This window comes from Astatotilapia calliptera, chromosome 9 (assembly GCF_964374335.1).
Source record: "Astatotilapia calliptera chromosome 9, fAstCal68.1, whole genome shotgun sequence".
NCBI classification, from domain to species: domain Eukaryota; kingdom Metazoa; phylum Chordata; class Actinopteri; order Cichliformes; family Cichlidae; genus Astatotilapia; species Astatotilapia calliptera.
The window spans coordinates 33,507,817-33,529,712 of NC_137430.1; the positions used below are offsets into that span (position 1 = coordinate 33,507,817).

Here is a 21,896-nt window from a genome sequence, read left to right on the forward strand (position 1 = left end):
TTTAGTTTTGAAATTAAACTTCATTCACATAATACTTCAAAATAACTGCAACTGTAAAAAGAAAAATACATACCTCACAGTAACTGCACTTGTAGAGTCTCTTTCTGGCGTGGATCTGTTGGTGTGATTTGAGGTAATTTGGATGTTTAAAAACTTTATCACACAGGTCACATTTATAAGGTCTCTCCTCAGTGTGGGAAAGCATGTGGCTTTGTAACTGTGCATCTGTTGTAAACAGTTTGCCACACTGATCACAGCAGTAAACATTATGTCCAGTGTGAATGCGTAGGTGAATATTTCGGTACCCTAACTGGCTGAAAGTTTTTCCACAAATGTCACAGCTGTACGCTTTAACTCCACTGTGGAGGAGTTGGTGTGTTTTTAAGCTTGAAGACTGTGTAAAAGATTTTCCACAAATGTCACAGCTGTACGCTTTAATTCCACTGTGGATGACTTGGTGTTTTTTAAAGTTTGAAGCCCGGGTAAAAGACTTTCCACACAAGTCACAGCTGAATGCTTTAACTCCACTGTGGATGAGTTGGTGTGTTTTTAAGTTTCCAGATAGAGTAAAATCCTTCCCACACTCGTCACAGCTGTATGTTTTCTCTTTCTTTCTTCTGTGAGGTTTGTCGTCCTCCTGAGAGCGCTGACTTCTCTCTCCATGTTGGTCCTGCAGTGACAGAGATACAAACAGGCGCAGTGAGCAGGGTCACAGAGTGTGAGCAATCTGATGCGACTTAATTTCTCAATGGTGCAACAAAAAACATAAAAGTCCTAGGCCGCACCGCTGCCACCAGGTGTTCGATTCCTGTTTTCCAAAAGTGACCTCTGACAGAAAAGCCTCATTTCTGCTGTTTAATAGCAAACAAATGCAAACTTTTTAAAATGATGACAGATTACAAACGCTCAGCTGTGTCTGTAATCAAACCTCTGTAACTTTGCTCTGCTTCACTGCAGCAGCATCAGGTAATGTTCATGTGTTGATTCATGGTTTTCTTCAGTTTTTGGTCGACTGCAGGATATTTTTAAGGTCATCTGCCATAAAAAGCAGATAACCCTATTTTATCCTCAGTTACTTTGACACAAAGACATCTGCAGTGATGCTCACACCTCTGATGAAGTCACACATGTATCAGTACTGATAAATGATCAGAATTATAATATTTCTGACTGTCTGAGGCAAAATTGTATCAAATCGGGACCTTGTGAATCGGAATCGAATGGATTATAGAAATCAGTGATGATACCCAGCCCTAGTGAGTGGCCTAGGCACGACAGACGTGGATGTAGCTGTAATAGGAAAAGAACTATTGATAACTTTTCTGTTAAGTTAAGGCCTGATCCGTCTGAAATTCATAGCCAGCTCTGACACGGAACCATCAATCTCTGAACGCTGAAAAAGCTCAGTGTATCCATCCATCCGCTTCTGCTTTCCAGGGTCGCCAGGCGTGCTGCAGCCTATCCCAGCTGTCAGAGGGCGAGAGGCGGGGTACACCCTGGACAGGTCGCCAGTCTGTCGCAGGGCCAACACACAGGGACAGACAACCGTTCGCCCTCACATTCACACCTATGGGTAATTTGGATTTATCAGTTAACTTATCCCCACAAACTGCATGTCTTTGGACTGTGGGCAGGAGGCCGGAGTATCTGGAGGAGGAGCCCGGAGGGAACCCACGCAAACACGGGGAGAACATGCAAACTCCACACAGAAAGACCCCGGCCTGATGGTGGAATCGAACTCAGGACCTTCTTGCTGTGCGGCAACAGTGCTAACCACCGTGCTGCCCACAGTGTATCCAGAAAACACATTATATGCTGCGATAAATGCACTGCCCCCTCTCCCCACTGCCTTTCAGCGGCAGGCAGCAGCAAACCGGTCGTCAGGTGAGGCCGACGTGATGATTAAGTTTAACACTGTCTACATTGTAACCAAAGAGTGCCAAAGCACTTTAAGCACATCTTTGTTGTAGATCAAAGATAAAGAACTTTGTGTTGAAAAGATTGTTAGTTAATCATTTACAAATCAATATTGTCTGTATGGACAGCAATTTTTGTTTTTTGTTTTAAATGAACAAGTAATTTGGGTGCACCTAAGAAACAAAGTTAGGCGCACCAGTGCAGTTAGTCTAGAGCGCTGGTGAGTGAAATGCAGTCGTGGAACAAACTGAAACTCCCTCCATGAGTGGAATCACAGACAATGGTAACTTTATTGTCCCCAGTGGGAGATTGATTTGTCCATGCAGAGATATAAAAACAAACAAACACAACAAACACAAAAATAAGCCCCAAGACAACAACCTAAATTTTATCACCAAAAAAAGTACAGTGTGCAATGGCAACAACACTTATGGTTTAGTGTTATTAACCATGATAATAGCACTTGGTACAAAAGACAATCTATGTCTCTTTATAACAACGACCTGATGAGAGCAGCTGAAAGTCATTAGAGGCTGATCTGAACACAACATGACAGAGGTTTCCTTCCTCAGCACCTGCCTGTTATAGACGTCCACAAGCTGGACCCGAGACCTCCCTGAAATCTGACCAGACACTTTAACCAGGTTGCTTAGTCTGATCTTGTTATTACCATAGACGTCACCAAACACATTGTAGGTGTGTTATCACCACCTTCTGGTGATAGTCTCACATTACAATCATGTTACAGAATGAGAGTTGTAATCAAAATTACATTATTGAAGAAATATTGATCACAGGAGAAAAAATGTTTACTGTGTGATCAATTCTGAGTCCAACTTTTCAATGTGTGCTGATAAAATATGATCTTTGTTTTTGTTTGTGAATGTAGCTTCTGCATGTGTGGAGGAGCCCAGGATGGAAAATATAAAGCTGCTGTTAACAACCAGCTGTGCACAGTTTCAATAACAGTGTAACTGAGATACTTTTCTCACCTCCTGTGTTGAAGTCATTGTTTCCTCTGTAGTGGCTGAGCTGAGTCCAAATGGCTGAAACTGTTCCTCTGCTGCTCCACCAGACTCTTCTCCTCCTGTTACTCAGCTGGGACACAAAAGTATAGATATGTATTTTATCCCTGACAAGAAGAAGCAGAGCAAATAAACATTACTACACTCAGTGACAACAATACCTATGAAGCTTCAAGGTGAAACCCCAGAAGCAACCAGGGCAACATGGCCAAAAATCTTTATCACTATATATATTTGAAAATTTGCAGCAACGATATAACTGATGAGGCAAAATACTTTACCACTCTACAACTTTATTAGTGCAAAAAATCTCATCAATTTATTTTACATGGAGGAAGTGGAAAGAAAGGCTCTTGGCTCTTTAACAGGGACAGCACCGAGTTACATGATAGAGTGAAACAGGGTCTCACAAAGGTTTCACTCAGGACCTGCTGACACACACATTTTTCCACACATTGGCTCTTGTGATAAGATCAATGGTCAACAGTGGGTTGACGACCCTTTCAGTTGACAACCCCCACAAGGGTTTAAATGCCTGGGACTCTCCACCATTTGATTTTAGAACTGAAAAAGCCACTTTTGGATGAGAGGTGAAACGTTTAAAAAAGCTTACAGACGTCCAGTCACTTTCTTTCTAAGATCTTGGACTCAGAACAAAAGCTGTCCAGCTTTGTGTGTCTGTCAAAATGCTTTTTACAAATCCTGCTGGAATCAGTGTTGTTACAGCTGCAGTCAAAGCAAGATGGAAACAATGAAGAAGGAAAGTTCAAATCTACTCAGACTAAATGTCTTCAGTCAGTGTGTCAGCCTCCAGTTAACAACAGTGGTGAGAAACGTTTGTACACAAACTGGAGAAAAGATCTGAAAAACTGAAGGTGAGCTGATAGTAAGAGGGTCAGATTTGGACAGCAGCTCACCATGTTCATAAAGAACCCATTTCTCATCTCAAAGGAAGTCACACAGCACTTCAAGGAGGCAAATACTGGGCCTCTCCAGATGCAACGGGTTGATCTCCAAGCAGATGTGGCCCTGAGAGAGCAGTTTGGAAGAACTGAACCTGCCACTTTCTGCCTCCAAATGGTCTCTGAGACAGCTTTCCCAAATCTGAGGACAGTAGCCCTGTACATGTTGACCATGTTTGGCTCCACATACAGCTGTGATGCAGCTTTCTCCACAATGAACATAATAAACACTAAATATTGTCCACGGCTCACCAATGAGCACCTACACATGTGTATGGCCCTGACAGCACTCCAGCCCACATTTAAAATCCTGGTAGGACAAACTGAAGCTCAAGTCTCTCACTGAACAACAGAAAGTGGGGAAGTGAAATATAAGGGGGAAAGAAAGAGAAACTGTACAATTGATAAGAATTTTAATGTCATTTGTTGAAAAATTTATTGAGACTCTTAATCAAGATGTGAAAGGTAAAGAAAAGGGAACTCAAACTGCTGCTACTTTTTCTGAAATTAAGCATTTTGTTTTTTATTTTCTCTAATTCATTTTAAACTGAAAGCCTATATCTAATGTAGGTCTACTGTGTGTCTCAGTGTTCACAATCATTTAAAAATGTTTTTAACTTGTATTTTCATTTATTTGATAGTCTATTGTTCAGACATTCAGATATTGATTAAAAAAAATAGGCCGCTTCTGTATCACAATCATAACGCAAGTTAGACATTATGATGTCCCGGACCTCTGCTTGGGAAGATTTTCTCTAACAGAACATCCTCAAAATTTAGCTGAATGCCTCTGCTGTAGAGGTTTGGTGCAGGCAGAAAAACAGCTGCAGGGACAATGAAAAGACTTTTCTGCTCCAACTTCTCCCAGCATGCTGAGCTAATGATTAGCTGGTGTTTTTCTCCAAACACTCTCTCACTCTTCTCTCAACGTGTTCACAATAAACTGTGAACAGACACCGAGGAGAGCAGCAGAAGACCTCATTCAGGAGCTAAACTCAACATGAACTGAACTCACAGTAAAGTTAGCTCGGTGCTTACCTTTAGATGAGCCCACAAACCGAGAGAAACTCCGCGATGAAGCTGCAACTCTTTCCAAACACAGGAAACAGATCAGGGAGCAGAGACCCACGTGGTTCACGCTGATCTCAGCTACGATCCAGGAGACAAGGGTGGGCAGATCGATGCAGATATCGATCAGGACGTTGGTAGTGGTTTATGATCGATGCTTTAGTTCGTTTCTCTCCTCTAAGTTCACTACTTTACTCCCGTTTCATGAAAAAGCAGCTCTCTCTGCTCGACTCCTCTCCTGCGCACACACTTTGCTCCGCCCCCTTCTTCCTGATCTGCTTTGATTCGATGCTGTTTGGACACGTGACTCGAAAAAGAGGCCGAGCCTGTTTTTTTAAAATGAACTTTTTTTGTCAACAACAATATAAACATATAAGGCACTATTATTTATCCATGCATCTAAATATAAACGGTTGAGCATTACAACAAGAGAAATAACAAAAGAAAGAAAGAAAAAGATGCAGAATGTGAGAACATAGACACAAACAGTGTGAACAGAAAGGGAAATCATGATCCACATCTCAGGTAGAGAGGAGGCCTCCTTTTAACATAAATAGAACTTATTGAATAGAAATATAAGTTTAGGGGCTTTCTTTTCATTTATGTGTTTCAGCGACTTACTCGAGAGTTTAAAATCATCCAGCCATCTGTTTACACATGTTTTAGCTTGAAATGTCTGCATTTGTGAATAAAACTTTCCCAGTAACAAGACAGTCCCAATCACCAAGTCTAACTTTGGGTTCTCAGCAACCATCCCAAATTTAACTACAGTCAAATGTGGTAACTGAATTCCCCTGGACTGTAGCCAGCTCCACATGTCAGTCCAAAAGGAGTGCACTGATTCACAATAGAAAAACAAGTGATCCAAACTTTCAATGTCATTTTCAGAGAATCCACAGGTGTTTGCATGTGGGTTAAATTTCAGTTAATCTGTTGGGTTAATCTCATTTATGACTTTAAAATTAACCTGTTTTTCTTTACTGGGAAGGGGAAGTAAAATACACTTTCTTCGTATCAGTTTAACTTCCATAGCCTCAAATTCTTTTAGAATATAATTTCCTTTAACCAGTTTATGGAAATGTTATCAAAAATCTGATCTCTCTAAACCTGCTGCCACCAAAGTCAACACCAGCTGTCCAGAGCTGTCTCAGTCCAGGAGGATTTTTAGAGTGCACAATGTCTTCTTTAATCATTGATTTCAAAGGGACTGGGATGGCTTTTGTTAGTGTTTTATAACTCTTAGCAGCACCTTACGTCAAACTTACATCTCATGTTAATAAAACCCCATTTCAGGGCGTTATTTCTTGTCCATACACAAATGTTAAGTTAGGTAAGGGTTAAAAGATCAAGATCGTATATTAAAAATAAATCTCCCACTCGCCACTGTGGGTGCTCAATCCTTCAAGCTCGGGTCCTCTACCAGAGGCCTGGGAGCTTGAGGGTCCTGCAGTATCTTAGCTGTTCCCAGGACTGCGCTCTTCTGGACAGAGATCTCCGATGTTGTTCCCGGGATCTGGTGGAGCCACTCGCCTAGCTTGGGAGTCACCGCACCTAGTGCTCCGATTACCACGGGGACCACCGTTACCTTCACCCTCCACATCCTCTCGAGCTCTTCTCTGAGCCCTTGGTATTTCTCCAGCTTCTCGTGTTCCTTCTTCCTGATATTGCTGTCATTCGGAACCGCTACATCGATCACTACGGCCGTCTTCTTCTGTTTGTCTACCACCACTATGTCCGGTTGGTTAGCCACCACCATTTTGTCCGTCTGTATCTGGAAGTCCCACAGGATCTTAGCTCGGTCATTCTCCACCACCCTTGGGGGCATCTCCCATTTTGACCTCGGGACTTCCAGACTACTCGGCACAGATGTTCCTGTACACCAGTGGTTCCCAAATGTTTTTTTGCAAGGCCCCCCTTTGTTTTACAAGACAAATGTTCATACTGCACAGCAGAGGTTCCCAAAGTGTGGGGCCTGCCCCCTAGGGGGGGCGCAGAGCCATTGCAGGGAGGGCGCGGCATGAAAAGAAAAAAGAAAGAACTCTTGGACACTGCTAGCATAATTGACAGGTTTTTGACGGGGCTCCCACAGAAACGCAAAGCAGGAGATGAAGCGTCGCTGAATATGTTTCCAAACCAACTTCATTCTAAGCCAAAGACTAGAAAATATGGTGAAGCAAATCTTCCCTTTGGCTTCACCTGCACAAGTGCCGAGGTAGGTCTCCCTGCAGAATTAGTTTCCCTGTGTCGGGAGCAGCGCTGGGCTGTTTAAATCACAGACAAACAGGATCCCACAGCTGTTTATGTTTTTGAACCCATTTTGCACAGAGAGGCATTTTTTGAAAAATGTATTGACAGCAATGTTGAACATTATTACACAGGAAAAAAAACAGCACGTAAAATAATTACACCGTGATGCCTCTGCCTTTGTAAATGGAGGGACAGTAACTGTGTGTATGTAAGCCTGTAAAACCTGAAGATAGTCAGAACATTTTTCTTGTAAAACAAAGGAGCAAAAAACGTTTGGGAACCACTGGAGAAAGGTGAATGTCTGTGAGCACACTGATGTAACATCACTTAAAAAAGATTTGGACACAAGACAGATACAGGGACACAAACATGAGGACACTAATCACATCACACAGAGACAGATCGGAGGAGAAGGACAAAAGAAACAAACAAACCAGAAAACAAGAATTACAAGAATCGCAGTGACACGGGAAAATAACAGGACATACATATCTGTACTTTCATAGAAATAACAAACAAGTCCAGAACAAAACTGAAAATACTGAGTGAAAGATCAGGACAAACAGACAGTAACAGACAACAGAGCGTCAATCATTCAATAAAAGTGAACTACAAGGTTAAAGAAAACAAACTTAAGTTTACAGGAGCAAAACTGGAGCTTTAAAAGCATTTTAATGAACTAAAAACTTTTATTATGATGGTCCAGCCATGAGTGACACCCTGATGAAAGCTTGTATGAAGCTAGATGTTAAACATGAACCTCCTGATATATTTGTTTATTTTAACCATTGTGTACAGTGCTTTGTGACTGCCTGTTTATGAAAAGTGCTTAATAAATAAATGGCCTGTATTTATATAGCGCTTTACTAGTCCCTAAGGACCCCAAAGCGCTTTACATATCCAGTCATCCACACACATTCACACACTGGTGATGGCAGCTACATTGTAGCCACAGCCACCCTGGGGCGCACTGACAGAGGCGAGGCTGCCGGACACTGGCGCCACCGGGCCCTCTGACCACCACCAGTAGGCAACGGGTGAAGTGTCTTGCCCAAGGACACAACGACCGAGACTGTCCAAGCCGGGGCTCGAACCGACAACCTTCCAATTATAAGGCGAACGCCCAACTCTTGAGCCACGATCGCCGAAATAAACTTTACTTTCTTACTAAAGCTTCAGCCCGCTCGCACCCTCAGCTCTCATCTAATGGTTTACCCCACAGCAGGGATATTTATAATTGAGCTAATTGTTATATTATAGCTGTTTGTCATATTTTGCGACTTTGTACTATATTGTATTATTTAATCCATTTTAGTCTGTTATTGTTCTTACTGTGTTGCAGCAAAAGGGATGAATAAAGTATTCTGATTCTGAAATTTTAGGTCAAGAGTCTGAAATACAAGAAGCGACATCGTGGCTCAAAGCTTTTATTTTCACACCAAACTGTTTTCATAAGATAAACTTCATACACGGTTTAGCATTTGCAGGATTTTCACAAAATTATCGTTGAGCATTTGTATTTATATAGCACATTTAATCATAACAGCAACGTTGACCAAAGTGCTGTACAGAAATAAAAAGTAACTCGTGCCAAATAACTTATAAAGTTGTGAAATAGATTCAGTAAACAGAAACAGAATAAAAACAGGAAAGGAAAAATCGACACGACACAGCTGAAGATCTAAAAATCTTTTTTCATGGTCTTGAAAATCAAACAGTTACAACAACTACATCTTCATCACCATCAGTTTTAAGAAGAAGAGCACCGGTTAACCTTTCAGATTTTGTCTTCAGCTGGAGAATCCAGTTTTTAAAAACAGCGGCGTGTACAGAGCCTCGACCCCACCAGTTGATAACAGAGGACATTTTTGGCATCTCTGCAGAATGATGAGTAACAGGCCGGCACCTCCACAAAGCTCCTTCCAATCTCATTTGCAGACACAAACAATATTCCAAGCAGCGTCTTTTACAGTGTTTTTTGAACCGTGAAGCCATGTTGTCAGATGCTGATATGGATAGTTTAAGAAATGCACACAAACCTTTATACACTAAAAAAGGGGGGAAAGTTTGAGGGAACAATTTACAAGTTTTTACACAAACGATTCAGTGCTTCTTTCTGGGCTGCTTGTGTCCCACCAACTAAAATGACTTTTATAGCACTGGTTTAACTGCAGAAAAGATTCATTATTATTTAACAAAGTCACCAAGTACTGAGCCATGGCTGACTAACAACATCCATCCATCTTCTGTTTATCCGGGGCCGGGTCGCGGGGGCAGCAGCCTAAGCAGAGAGGCCCAGACCTCCCTCTCCCCAGCCACCTCCTCCAGCTTATCCAGGGGAACACCAAGGCGTTCCCAGGCCAGCGGAGAGATATAATTTCTCCAGCGTGTCCTGGGTCTGCCCCGGGGCCTCCTCCCTTGTCAGATGCCCGAACCACCTCAGCTGGCTCCTTTCGATGTGGAGCAGCAGCTGCTCTACTCTGAGCCCCTCCCAAATGGCCGAACTTCTCACCCTATCTCTAAGGGAGAGGCCAGCCACCCTTCGGAGGAAGCTCATTTCCGCCGCTTGTATCCGCGATATCGTTCTTTTGGTCACTACCCACAGCTCGTGGCCATAGGTGAGGGTAGGGACGTAGATCGACCGGTAAATTGAGAGCTTCGCTTTTACACTCGGCTCCCTCTTCACCACGACGGACCGGTGCAGCGTCCGCATTACTGCAGCGTCCGCACCGATCCGTCTGTCGATCTCCCGCTCCCTTCTCCCATCACTCGTGAACAAGACCCCGAGATACATGTCCACACTTTATAATGACCTGTGACTGCTGCTGTCGTTCACTTCAACGTGTTTACATTCGTGACGGTAACGATTAATCGAGTGCGTGAAGCTTTTCTCACAATGTCTGCACTTGTATGGTTTCTCTCCTGTGTGGATTCGTTCATGCTTCTTCAGGTCACTTGCAGTGATGAAGGATGACCCGCACTGGTCACAGAGGTGCTTCCTAACCCCACTGTGGATCAGTTCATGGCGCTTTAATGCACTTGGCATGGGGAAGCTTTTCCCACACTCTCTGCAGTAGCTCAGTTTGAGTCCAGTGTGCCTGCGCTGATGCAGTTTCAGGCCCGATTTCTTCTTGAAAGTATTTCCACAAACGTCACATCGAAACGCTTTCCCAGCTCCGCAGTGATGGCAGGGTTCAGGACCGGATCCACTGGGTTCACTCTGCAAAAGACACAGTGACAGCTGTTGGTTAAATGGCAATATGCATTTCTCTATAAATACATAGTTTAAATAAGCTCATTCATCATTTTTTTCTTGAATGTAATGCAGCATACATTCAGTCAACATTACAAAATGGCAAACTGGCTTTACAGCGAATGACTTTGAGAGCAGCAGTGTCAGTGAAGGTGTCAAAACCCTGCAGATAAATACGGAGATATCCAAGTGACATTTTCAGGTCTGAAAGAAAAGATTGACTAAAATCAGTTCTTCTTCAGCATGATTTTTTTATAGCCAAATTTGTGCATCAGTACGAAGGGATACAAGATACAGTTACAGCGGAATTGCACCAACTTAATTTCTATGACGCAAAAGAACAGAAACCAGCATTGGATGATTGATCTGCTCCATCAGGAAAAACTTTGGAACAAAAGTTTGTGCTCATGGATTGTATGCAATTCAGAGACCTGTGACTCTGAAAATGTCCATATTATGAAGGAAAATTTGAAGTATTCTAAAGTCAGTGTTCGAAAAGAACAAAACAAATCAGCTCACGTTGAGGGGGTCAGGTAGGAGGCAATGACTGATTATCGGTCACATCATTATACTGTTGGTTAGTGCAATATTAAACTGTTGGAACAGATTTTCAGCAGATCTCAGTTCAGTTTCCAGCTATTGTAAAATAAAATTGAGAGCACAAAATTACTTTTTAAACATTTATTTTTGCTAAAGCGATTTGATGTTTTTCAGCTATAAATGAAATCAACCCATGTCCTTTCCTGCTATATCGAAAAATTTGTTTAGTTCAGCTCAAGTCAAGATCTAAAAACAGCGCAGTGTTTCATAACGCAGGACACTGGAGCAAAATCAGAGGTAAGACCAGTTTAAATGAATGGGATTTTTCTGGCCTTATTCTTTAGGGTAAAGTGAAGAGTTGAACCCAGGCCGGCTGCTCTCAGCCATGCAGTCGCCTCCTCATCCCAAACAAACAGAAATTATTTATTTGACTAAAATTCAACTTGAACACTTTTTTTCTTTTGGTTAAAGATGTAGAGTGTGAACTAGGGCAAAAAACATTTAAGACCCAACTTAAGTCAAGGTTGTGAAATGTTTCAAGAACCTGTGAAAGGATCATTCATGGTTTCAGCTGCATGCTGGGAGAGACGGACAATCAAAAACACCCAGCAGTCGAGGCCCAATTCCAACCACATGACATTATGTCACCGACCACGGCCACCAAACATTTGCAAACATGCTAACAAAATTTAACGAGCATAGAAATGTGAAAATATAAATACATACCTCACAGTAAGTGCACTTTCTGGTGTGGATCTGTTGGTGCACTTTCAGGTAATCTGGATCTTTATAAGCCTTTTCACACAGGTCACATTTATAAGGTCTCTCCTCAGTGTGGGTAAATTTGTGAATGTGTAAGTTGTAGTATGTGACAAAGCGTTTCCCACACTGGTCACAGCAGTACACATTATGTCCAGTGTGAATGCGTTGGTGTTTATTTAGGGTCCCCATCTGCCTGAAGGTTTTTCCACACATGTCACAGCTGTACGCCTTAACCGCAGAGTGGGTGAGTTGATGACTCTTTAACGTATACCTGCGAGCAAAGGTTCTCCCACACTGATCGCAGCTGTACGGTTTCACTCCGCTGTGGAGGAGCTTATGATTTTCCAAGCTCTGTTTCTTTGTAAAACACTTCCCGCACTGATCACAGCTGTATGCTTTAAGTCCGCTGTGGATGAGTTGATGATTTTTTAGGTCACTCTTCTGAGTAAAAGACTTTCCACACAAGTTGCATCTGAACGCTTTCACTCCGCTGTGGATGAGTCGGTGTCTTGTCAAATTTCCAGCCTTGGAAAAATACTTCCCACAAAACTCACACCTGAACGGACTCTCCCCGGTGTGGATGATTTGATGTCTTTTTAGGAAAATCTTTGCAGTAAAAGGCTTCCCGCACTCATCGCATCTGTATATTTTGTCGTCCTCCTTCCTGTGAGCTTCATCAGCCTCCTGAGGGCGCGGACTTCTCGGTGCCTGTTGGTCCTGCAGAGAGAGAGATACAAACAGAGGCAGTGAAAGGACAAACATAGAGAGACTGTGTTGTTGATTGTTGTTTGTTGTACACAGTACTACTTTTACTCTTTATAATGCTGCCATAACACAAAAGTTTGCCTTAGTGGGATCAATAAAGTTTCTATTTATTTATATATCCACTGTATTGACAACATCACAGCTTGGACAACCTTGAATGACGAGTTTGGTTAAAAGGTTTTTGCCTCAAGGAGGCAAAAGCCTGCCAGCCAGCCTGCTGTGCCCACACTCTCACTCTGCAGGAACACGCAATCTTGTGCTGACCAGCTTCCTGGTCGCAACTGACCATTGCAGTCTGTTTAAAGTTCTAAATCATCATCCCGGTGCCAAAGCAGCCAGCCCCTGACCAGTCGCTCTGAGGCCAAACTGGTTCTTCAGCACATTAAAGTGGCCTCCTTCGATCCACATCAACATGCATCCTGGGGTAAGAGACCCACTGAGGATGCTGTTGCTACAGCACACACTACACTGAGTCATCTGGTGCAAAGCGAGAACTACACGTGGGTCTTCTTCATCTTCAACACCACCCTCCAGACATCCTTACAAACAAGCAGCACCACCAGGGCTTCTCCACCCCATCTGCATCTGGATAAAAGACTTTCTTAAAAACTGTTCGACTCAGCACCGGTGTTGAGGTTAAGTTCTTTCTTTGGTGTATCGGCATGATTGAAGCCAAGAGGCTTCCACTTTAGCGATTTTGCGAGCCCTGAGCTGGTTTATTAATAATGCTTAATGCTCAGTGTTGCCAGTAGTCTGTAGTAACAAATAAGTTGCCATTAGAGCAAACATATTACAGCAGCAGTGGTTCAACTCATGTAAACTCAAAAATATCTAAGATAGACCCACACATCCATCTGTGCATGTCCATGGCATAATATATAATCATTTAAATTACGTAAGTATCACCTTGGTTCAAACACACAGAGAACTCATATTAAACACAGTGGTAGTGTAGTACTACAAGCAGACATTCCCTGGCTCGAACCATCATTAAAAGGACTTTGGCGCCATCGTGGCTCAAGAGTTAGGAGTTCGCCTTGTAATCGGAAGGTTGCCGGTTCGAGCCCCGGCTTGGACAGTCTCGGTCGTTGTGTCCTTGGGCAAGACACTTCACCCGTTGCCTACTGGTGGTGGTCAGAGGGCCCGGTGGCGCCAGTGTCCGGCAGCCTCGCCTCTGTCAGTGCGCCCCAGGGTGGCTGTGGCTACAATGTAGCTGCCATCACCAGTGTGTGAATGGGTGGATGACTGGATATGTAAAGCGCTTTGGGGTCCTTAGGGACTAGTAAGGCGCTATATAAATACAGGCCATTTACCATTTTACCATCGTGTGGCTGAATAAAATTACTACACTATGGCGGCGGCAGCACATGCCTTCAATCACTATGTGAAAATGTGCAGCTACAACTCACTAGAAAGTAATTCAAGCTGCGGCAAACAAACAGATTTAAGGTCATTTACTCAACACAGGAATGCACCTCACACGATGAGGCGCCAACAAGCTGACCTGGAAGTACTATCTCTCCCTCTGGAGTAGCAGCGCAAACTCATGCCTACGTCATTTCCATTAACCTCATTCAAAACAATAGATTAGATTAGATTAGATTAGATAGAACTTTATTAATCCCTTGGGTGGGTTCCTCTGGGAAATTCGATTTCCAAAAAAGCACAGCACCGACAGTATTGCAGGAACGGGAAATGTCCGATCCTTTTATACAGCCGGTTTCCCTCAAAGCTGTTTACTGAGACCACTGCTTTACTCTTTACATACCCATGACTGTGTTAGAGCCTGCCAGAGCAACACTTCAATTCATTTGCTGATGACACAAACGTTGTAGGTCTCACTTCACAGGGCTAAGAGACATCCAGATATTGACCTGCAACTGAACATCACAAGAACCAAGAACTCATCCTGGATTTTAGGAGGATGCAGAATGATGACCCCAGACGGACGTCTCCTGATTAGTCAAAGTCAAAAAGATGTTATTTATCCTCACGGGGCAATTAAAATAGACGATACCTTGCCGACCATACATAAAATACACAAACATCACATTGGGGAGACGGGTCAGGCTGGTAGCACTGGCCGGTCCTTGTCTTTCCTCATGCACAACATGAGGAGAGACAAGGAGAAAAAAAGAACTGCCCCCAAACTGAGCTCCAACAGGGAGATCAGTTTGAGAACAGAAAAAAACAAAACACCTCAGCACATGAATCATCACATCTGACAACACAGACCATCAGAGCTGTGCACCCTGTCTTCCATCTCTGACTGTCAACACCACTGTTTCACAAAAAAAGGCAGAGCATGTGTCTGCACTTCCTAAGATCGCCGACGAGGAGCAACTTGGAGAAGTCAGAGATGGCGGCCTTTGACCTCACATACTGCCTGACTGTGGGGGACACAGAATCCATGGCAACCGACAGCAAGAAATGTACATCGCATCATCCATTCTGCTGTAAAGATCACTGGCTGTTCAGTCTGGACACTGCAGTGCACTTTACAGTATGCTTTGTAACAGATTCTCATTTTTCATGTTATTTACATCAAATCATGCCCAGCCGCAGTGCCTAACACTAAGCTAACACACTGAGAACGGTAATGAAAGTTTATCAGGTCTGCACGTTTTTATGTTTTCTAACGTAGTTTAAACATGTTAGTTTGGTAATATCTGTTAGTACAGCTGAGACTGTCAGTCCACCAGGATTTACTGACCCCAGACTTCCTACTTAACCTGTTATTTTCCAACAGAATTAGAATATTGCAGATTTCTGACTAAACACCTAAATTTAGGATTTAAAAAAAAACAATGTATGGAGAAGTGTTAGTTACACATTGTTTTTTTTTTTAAACTTGAGAATGAACTTATACAAAATGCAGCAAGATATTTAAAAAACAGTTTAATTGATTATAAAATCCACTTTAAATACACCACGTCAGACCCGATGACACATTCATGCTTTTAAGCATCTCTTTATTCAGTACGGTTGCTGGATACACAGAGCTGCAGGACCTAGCACCATATTTAAGTTGGCAGGGCACGATACCGCAGGCCCCGCCCCAGCACTACATCAGATTCACATCGGTATCGGCAGATATCCAAATTTATGATGTTGGTATTGGACATAAAAAAGTGGTATCGTGCCATCTCTAGTTTCAATTTAAAGATCACAAATAGTTCTTTCAGACTGTATTATGATTTATACATTTACATTTGGATCATCTGGTTCTCCTCCCACTGTTCACTCACCCAAAGTCTCGTGTCCTGAGCTGAAGTCAGGGCCCTCACACAGGAAAAGATCGGTCGTGTGATATTCCCGTCTCTGGACAACGAGCCAGCTAACGTCACACGTTTCCTCTGAGAAACACTTTGATGAGGTTCTCACATCGTATGAGAGTCTGACAATGTTAGATCCACTAACACAAATGTTTTATTCCCCATTTGTTACCAGGTGCTGATAGTGTTCAGATATAGGACAACATGTAGTGAGGTCAACTTAACTCATTCACTGCCAGCCATTGGCAGTGAATGAGTTAACCCTTTACAGCCGGTCGGAGCGGGCACGCTCTGTTTTGCGTAACTATTTTTAAATCCCGGTAGCTCTGCAACCAAGTAAGCTAGCGCAATAATTTTTTTTGAATATGAAACTGGAGGAGTTGTACTTACATCTGATGCCATCAGCTTGTCCTCGGTCACAGTTTCCTTCCACATATAGCTTTGCAAAAACTGCATAAAAATCACTTGCAGCAACAAAAACATGATATTCCAGAAACACGCTTCGCCGATCCATCAGCTGTTTGTAACACTTCCTACGTCCATCAGCGCGAACTATCACATGACCGCATGACCTGCCCGAAACCGGAAGTGACGTCATTTTGCGGAAATGTAGTTTTTTACGATCGGGGCCTTATGAGCTTGTGTTTTACTTGTTATGTGTTTTAAAAAGTTATGTTTGACTTTAAGACTTTCTGTGTCGTTTCTGGGATGCTTAAGACTCATATTGCACTGCTGGAAATAGTTTATTTTGATGCATATGCTGTTATTTTGCAAATTTGCACTATAATATTTATTTTCGTTTTTCCTGCAGTGTATAAAAATTGGTGTATTTCAAAAATAAAACTATGAAGACACTCAAAATAAATTTCCTGTGGTGGGAAACTAGTTTGTGTAACTTTTTTGTATTTACAGTTTTGAGGGATAAGCCTCTTAAATTTCTCTAACTACAAATATATGTTAAAAAAACAAAAACGATTTTCAATTTTTTTGTCGTTTATTGCACTTTTTTGCAATTTATGTAATTACTATGCACTTAATGCAGACATATTATTAAAGTTTGGGCTATAATGGTTGTATTGATGTATAGCAACTTGAAATGCTCCCAAAAATGGCTCCACAGCATGTAAAAATATAATATAAGCTCTGGCGAACTTGGTTCTATGGTAGGTCTTAAAGGGTTAAACCCATTGACTCATTCACTGCAATTGACGGCTATAGACGTCAATGGCAGTGAATGAGTTAAAATCCTCTCAAAGTACCATTTTTACAACTTGATAATAAGAAATTACAACAACACACAGACTCATCGGTCAGTGACAGGTTTGCTGAGATGGCACCGATGGAAAAAAAAAAAAGCACTCGCAGAGATTTGTTTCATGTGAAGGTTAAAATTCACATGCTGTGATCAGCAGCAAAGTTGGCAGAGCAGAATAAACAGCTGGAGCATGACATCTAACAGTAATGCTAAACAGCTGTGACCATAATAAGAGCAGCAGCAGCTGATGAAGCACAAACTCTGTAACGGTGACATTTTCCTCACCGAGCTCATCGTTTCCTCTGTAGCGGCTGAGCCAAGTCCAAAACGTTCCTCCGCTGCTCCGTCAGACTCTTCTCCTCCTGCTGATCAGCTGGGGCACAGAAACAGAACAACAAATAAACATAATTCGTTTCTTCAGTTTTTCCTGTGACTTTAGAGCCACAATAATCCAAAGACTTAAATTCTCCTCCTTCAGCAGAAGATCTGACAAAGAGTCGTGTTTTTAATATTTTATGCAGCACTGACTGATTTATCTGCCTACAATCAGTGAACATACGCAGGTCTGCTGTTGAGTTTCTCCTGCTGTAACGTTAAAGGACAGTGTAGCTGACTGTGCAGGTGCCTGTAAAAAATGTCAAAACAACCTTCTGCCATCTGCACTCAGATGAGCAGAGTCCATACAGACGAACCTGAGGCAGCTCCACACAGCAGACGCGACCTCCGTGTCTGCTTTACTTACAAAAACACTGTGAAATAAATCTAACGTCAGGGTTTTTTCTTCTTTTGTCCAGGATGATTTTAGTTTTGAGTTAAAATTGTATTCAAGTGCTAAAGCATGAAGTGCCGGGAGCTGATAACAGAACAGCAGGAAATGATCACTTATATTTCTGTTCCTGTCGGCACAGGTGGAAACAGTGCGCACATTCTTCGTTCAAGCTGAAGTACAGATGTTACTGCAGTACTCGAGTACAAGTCAAAAAGTCTCTGAAATGCCTAAAAGTAAAAAAGCAGCTGGTTGAAGCTGTTTCTGTGCAAACATAACTCAGATTAATTTAATTATACTTCATTTTTTTGTAAAACACACGCAGAGAAACAGCTGTTTAAGTTCGCCTACATTGGAGATGGCTGACTTTGCAGATCTAAACAGAAAAATAAATGTTTGCCTGTTTCATCTCTGCGTCAGCTACATCAGTCCTGAGTGAAAAATGCTTCCACGCCACGTTTGTCTTTTATTCTTTTAGTGTCGTCGCGCCCTCTGTGAGGTCGGGGAGGCACACATGAGGTGAGACGGTACCACAGAGGATTAATCACAGATTACGGCTCACTCGACTGCATAATCTGATAGGTCATTACATTTGTTTTCATGATCAACACATTTGGAGAACTGCAGGCATGCTGCACATACGTGTAATATATCCAAAGAATGCTCACAGAATAACACGTATGTACTAAATGCATATGGCAGCAGGCTTGTCCTCTTTAACATTAAAACGTGTCACAGCTTTTCAGAGTTTTTAAGAACGTGTTCAGAGTAAGTTTACATTTGTGGTCATTCACGGCGTTCCTGCGCCTTCCCATGAAAATTTCACTGTTCAATACATTCAGACTAATGAAAATTATTATTAGCCATCAATAAACAGCTTAAAAAGCCTTACATGCAACGACGCACTGCTCTTTTACCAGCAGAAGCAGCTGTGCTGTGTTATTACCAAGTGCTGAAATCCTGAATGAAGACAGCACTGAATGCATCGCTGATGTTTATTTTCAGCGGTTAAATAATTATTTTTTAACCAGGAGGATTTTTTCTCCATCCTTTCATCCGACCGTTGTCCCACTAAAACCATTTGGCCGACGAGGGGCTTTGCTGTCCCGTATAAAGAAGTCAGGTCTGCCCGGAGCAGTTATAAGTCTAGCTGGACAGCGGGGCTTTGTTTTTGTCAGGCATTTCAATTGTTCAGCCCTCATATTCCCGCTGATGGGCCTCAAATCAGATTCTGAACAGGCATCTGCGCGGACAGCCATACTGCAGTGGCAGCTTCTTTAATGTCACCAGTTAAACTCAAAACTCTCGTTTTTCCTTCTCATGAACGACACTCCTGCAGGCTGTCGGGTGGAATAAAGAAACCTGCATTTAAAGATGGAAAGTTCCCCGAGTTTTGTTTTCCGGTTTCCTTATTTTCCGGTTTGTCGGGACCTCCGACACATCAGTTTGACATCATCCGCAGTCAACAGCGGGAGCACCGCGGAGAGCAGCAGAAGACCTCCTCAGGAGCTAAACCCAAGATTAACTGAGCTTAAAGTTAGCTCGGTGCTTACCTTCAGATGAAACCGAGAGAAACTCCTCGCCGATGCAGCCGGACGTCTCCTTTCCCCTCATCTTCCGGTTTTCTGGCGGGTGTCAAACAGTAATAGGTGCTTTACCGCCACCTGCTGGTGTGGAGAAACTGAACTCGTTCTTTGACCTCTGTGAGGTTTTCAGTCAGTTTCCCTCCTCCAGCCTCATATTTCTGACAGTGTAACAGAACTCGCCCCGTGGTTTCATTCACTCCACGATAATCCCATTTTTAACATCTCTGTTCTGAACTATGTTTTTTTAAACCAGTGTGTCATCATATGACAGTTTCCTCTCTGCTCAATTCTCCAGTTTTCCTTTAAATCGTGTAAAACCATCCTTGTTTCAGGTTCTGCATTATTAAGCTCTGGATTTCTGTTCCCCTTCAGTGGACACGTTTTGGTGGCTTCTTTTGGTGATTTCTCTGATTTTCTTCTTTTACTCCAAAATGATATTTTAACAGGGTCAAAGTCAGGGTAATAGACATACAGCAACATGAATTAGCAATTTTGGTGACTTAGAAAGTTGTCAGTGAACTGAGCTTCATAGCATGGCCTCTTAACTTCTTGTGAGTGATTATGAGTAACCACAGCTGCTGACTTCTCTGAGGCCAGTTAAATAGTACTCATTAGACACAAATGCTACAATGGGAAAGTCTATGGAGCTCAGCATAGATCTGAAAAAGCGAATTATTGATTTGGACAAGTCAGGAAAGTCACTTGGGGCCATTTCAAAGCAGCTGCATGTCCCAAGAGCAACAGTGCAAACAATTGTTTGTAAGTATAACGTGCATGGCACTGTTTCATCACTGCCAAGATCAGGAAGAAAACGCAAGCTATCACCTGCTGCTGAGAGAAAATTGGTCAGGAGGGTGAAGAGTCAACCGAGAATCACCAAAAAGCAGATCTGCCAAGAATTAGAAGCTGCTGGAACACAGGTGTTATTGTCCACAGTTATACGTGTTTTGCATCTCCATGGACTGAGAGGCTGCCGTGCAAGAAGGAAGCCCTCGCTCCAAAAGCGGCACCTTAAGGCTCGACTGAAGTTTGCTGCTGATCACATGGACAAAGATAAGACCTTCTGGAGGAAAGTTCTGTGGTCAGACGAAACAAAAATCGAGCTTTTTGGCCACAATGTCCAGCAATATGTTTGGAGGAGAAAAAGTGAGGCCTTTAACCCCAAGAACACCATGCCTACAATCAAGCATGGTGGTGGGAGTATTATGCTGTGGGGCTGTTTTGCTGCCAATGGAACTGGTGCTTTACAGAGAGTAAATGGGACAATGAAGGAGGAGGATTACCTTCAAATTCTTCAACATAACCTAAAATCATCACCTCGAAGGTTGGGTCTTGGGCACAGTTGCGTGTTCCAACAGGATAATGATCCCAAACACACATCAAAAGTGGTAAAGGAATGGCTAAGTCAGGCTAGAATAAGGGTTTTCGAATGGCCTTCCCAAAGTCCTGACTTAAACCCCATTGAAAACATGGACAATGCTGAAGAAACAAGTCCATGGTAATGGTAAAATGGTAACTGGCCTGTATTAGTATAGCGCTTTACTTAGTCCCCAAGGACCCCAAAGCGCTTTACACTACATTCAGTCATCCAGCCATTCACACACTGGTGATGGTAAGCTGCATTGTAGCCACAGCTGCCCTGGGGAGCACTGACAGAGGCGCCCCAGGGCAGTTAAATTTGATGTCAGAAAGCCATCAAATTTAACTGAACTGCACCAATTCTGTCAAGAGGAGTGGTCCAAGATTCAACCAGAAGCTTGTGGATGGCTACCAAAAGTGCCTAATTGAAGTGAAAATGGCTAAGGGACATGTAACTAAATATTAACACTGCTGTTGCACATTTTTGACCCAGCAGATGTGATCACTTTTCATGTTAACCCAAAATAAAGTCATGCTGCTGCACTGAAAAGAGCTCCTTGGTGTTCTTCCAGCAGGAGTTGGGCCTGGGCATCCCTGCAGAGACTGCATCCCCCATGACCTTGATAAGTGGTAGAAGATAAATAGGTGGCTAGATGTGGAAAAAAAGAAAGATTAAATTAAATATTGTAATACATAAAACTATAAATCTACTGCTTATTTGTTTGTTTGTGTGGCTTTATTTTGAACATGTTGAAATAATACAAGAACATCAAAGAAAAGAAAAAACACAATTAACCACAACAGAAAAAAAGCAAAACAGAATAATCCTAATAAATAATGTGGAGAAGCATGAGCCTGTGTAACCCCCCATCTTTTTTCTTTTTGTACCAATAATCATCACCCTTTTCTTCCTGTTTACATCGTATCCAATCATAAATCCTTTCTTTACATGTTTACATCGTGCGCCAGGAGGTAAACATATTTATGGATCTCTGTAACCAGTATGATCCTTATGGCCCTTATTATTTGTTATATGGACAATGATGATAGTGAGCATTTCTAAGTACTGGCCCAAACCTCTGCACAATAATTCATATAAAGTGAAAGCAGAATGTG

General features: G+C 42.5%; 2 protein-coding genes across 8 annotated transcripts in view; both read right to left on the bottom strand.

The window, feature by feature from the left end:
• Positions 1-7,108, bottom strand: part of LOC145431194 (uncharacterized) — a 40,149-nt gene extending 33,041 nt beyond the window's left edge. Inside the window, exons 1-3 of one of the 6 annotated variants that reach the window (XM_080306805.1) lie at positions 4,943-5,268; positions 2,910-3,015; positions 74-670 (exon numbers count right to left, since the gene is read on the bottom strand). In XM_080306805.1, coding sequence (XP_080162931.1) covers positions 74-670; positions 2,910-2,927 — 615 coding nt within the window. In that variant the 5' untranslated portion in view covers positions 2,928-3,015; positions 4,943-5,268. Of the gene's footprint in view, positions 1-73; positions 671-2,909; positions 3,050-4,942 lie in introns of all 6 variants that reach the window. The other 5 variants (XM_080306804.1, XM_080306806.1, XM_080306810.1 and 2 more) reach the window with 5 other exon arrangements.
• Positions 7,109-8,630: 1,522 nt separating this feature from the next.
• LOC113029581 (uncharacterized) lies at positions 8,631-19,511 on the bottom strand. 2 transcript variants are annotated; one of them, XM_026180542.2, is made up of 4 exons: positions 19,389-19,511; positions 17,355-17,442; positions 11,739-12,491; positions 8,631-10,439 (listed from the first exon to the last, which is right to left on the bottom strand). In XM_026180542.2, the coding sequence occupies exons 2-4, from the start codon at positions 17,361-17,363 to the stop codon at positions 10,023-10,025; spliced, it is 1,179 nt and encodes a 392-aa protein (XP_026036327.1). In that variant the 5' UTR covers positions 17,364-17,442; positions 19,389-19,511; the 3' UTR covers positions 8,631-10,022. The 2 variants fall into 2 exon arrangements, with proteins under 2 accessions (XP_026036327.1, XP_080162943.1); XM_080306817.1 differs by lacking the exon at positions 19,389-19,511 and adding an exon at positions 18,728-19,357.
• Between the last annotated feature and the right edge of the window lie 2,385 nt (positions 19,512-21,896).

What these genes read in the sequence shown, in the direction of transcription:
- LOC113029581 (XM_026180542.2), bottom strand. An exon ending in GAAAGTGCACTTACTGTGAG is followed by an intron (nt 10,440 to 11,738) that starts GTATGTATTTAT and finishes TGTCTTTTGCAG; the next exon opens with AGTGAACCCAGTGGATCCGG.